Consider the following 456-nt stretch of genomic DNA (forward strand, 5'->3'; position numbering starts at 1 on the left):
CCAGCCCACCCCTTTGGGCCTGGGGGTGGTGGTCCCTGCCAGGCTGGGTTATGGCCCCTGGGCAGCTCTTCTGTGGCCCTGGTCTCCCGAGCGCCGGGCTGCCCGGGTGGTGCTGGTGGGAGGGAGGTCCTGGGCGGAGCCGTGGGGACAGGAGTCGCCCGACAGGCCCCTCTGCCTCTGCGGATCCAGGCAGAGCAGCAGCAGGTGCCAGAGGCCCAGGAGGAGCTGAGGAGGGGAGGGTGGACCCCGAGTCCAGGGGGACAGCAGGTCCGGAAGGTGAGTGTCCAGAGGGCCCCCTGCCCGGGCTCCGGCCTGTGAGGCCTTCCCCGCTCTCGGGAGACACCCTGTGGGAGCCGGTTGTGGGGACCCACCCCGTCCCCATCTCCCTGCAGAAGCGGGTGCAGCACCCCGGCCACCGCCCGGTGGAGAGTGAGTGGGGGCCCTGGGCACCTCCAG

General features: G+C 72.6%; 1 protein-coding gene across 1 annotated transcript in view; it reads right to left on the reverse strand.

The window, feature by feature from the left end:
• Positions 1-48: 48 nt before the first annotated feature.
• The window catches only part of ZNF696 (zinc finger protein 696), a 6,783-nt gene continuing 6,375 nt past the window's right edge, over positions 49-456 (reverse strand). The window contains exon 6 of the mRNA XM_015571382.1: positions 49-177. Coding sequence (XP_015426868.1) covers positions 49-177 — 129 coding nt within the window. The remainder of the gene's footprint in view (positions 178-456) is intronic.

Source organism: Myotis davidii, unplaced genomic scaffold (assembly GCF_000327345.1).
Source record: "Myotis davidii unplaced genomic scaffold, ASM32734v1 scaffold1509, whole genome shotgun sequence".
Lineage (NCBI taxonomy): Eukaryota > Metazoa > Chordata > Mammalia > Chiroptera > Vespertilionidae > Myotis > Myotis davidii.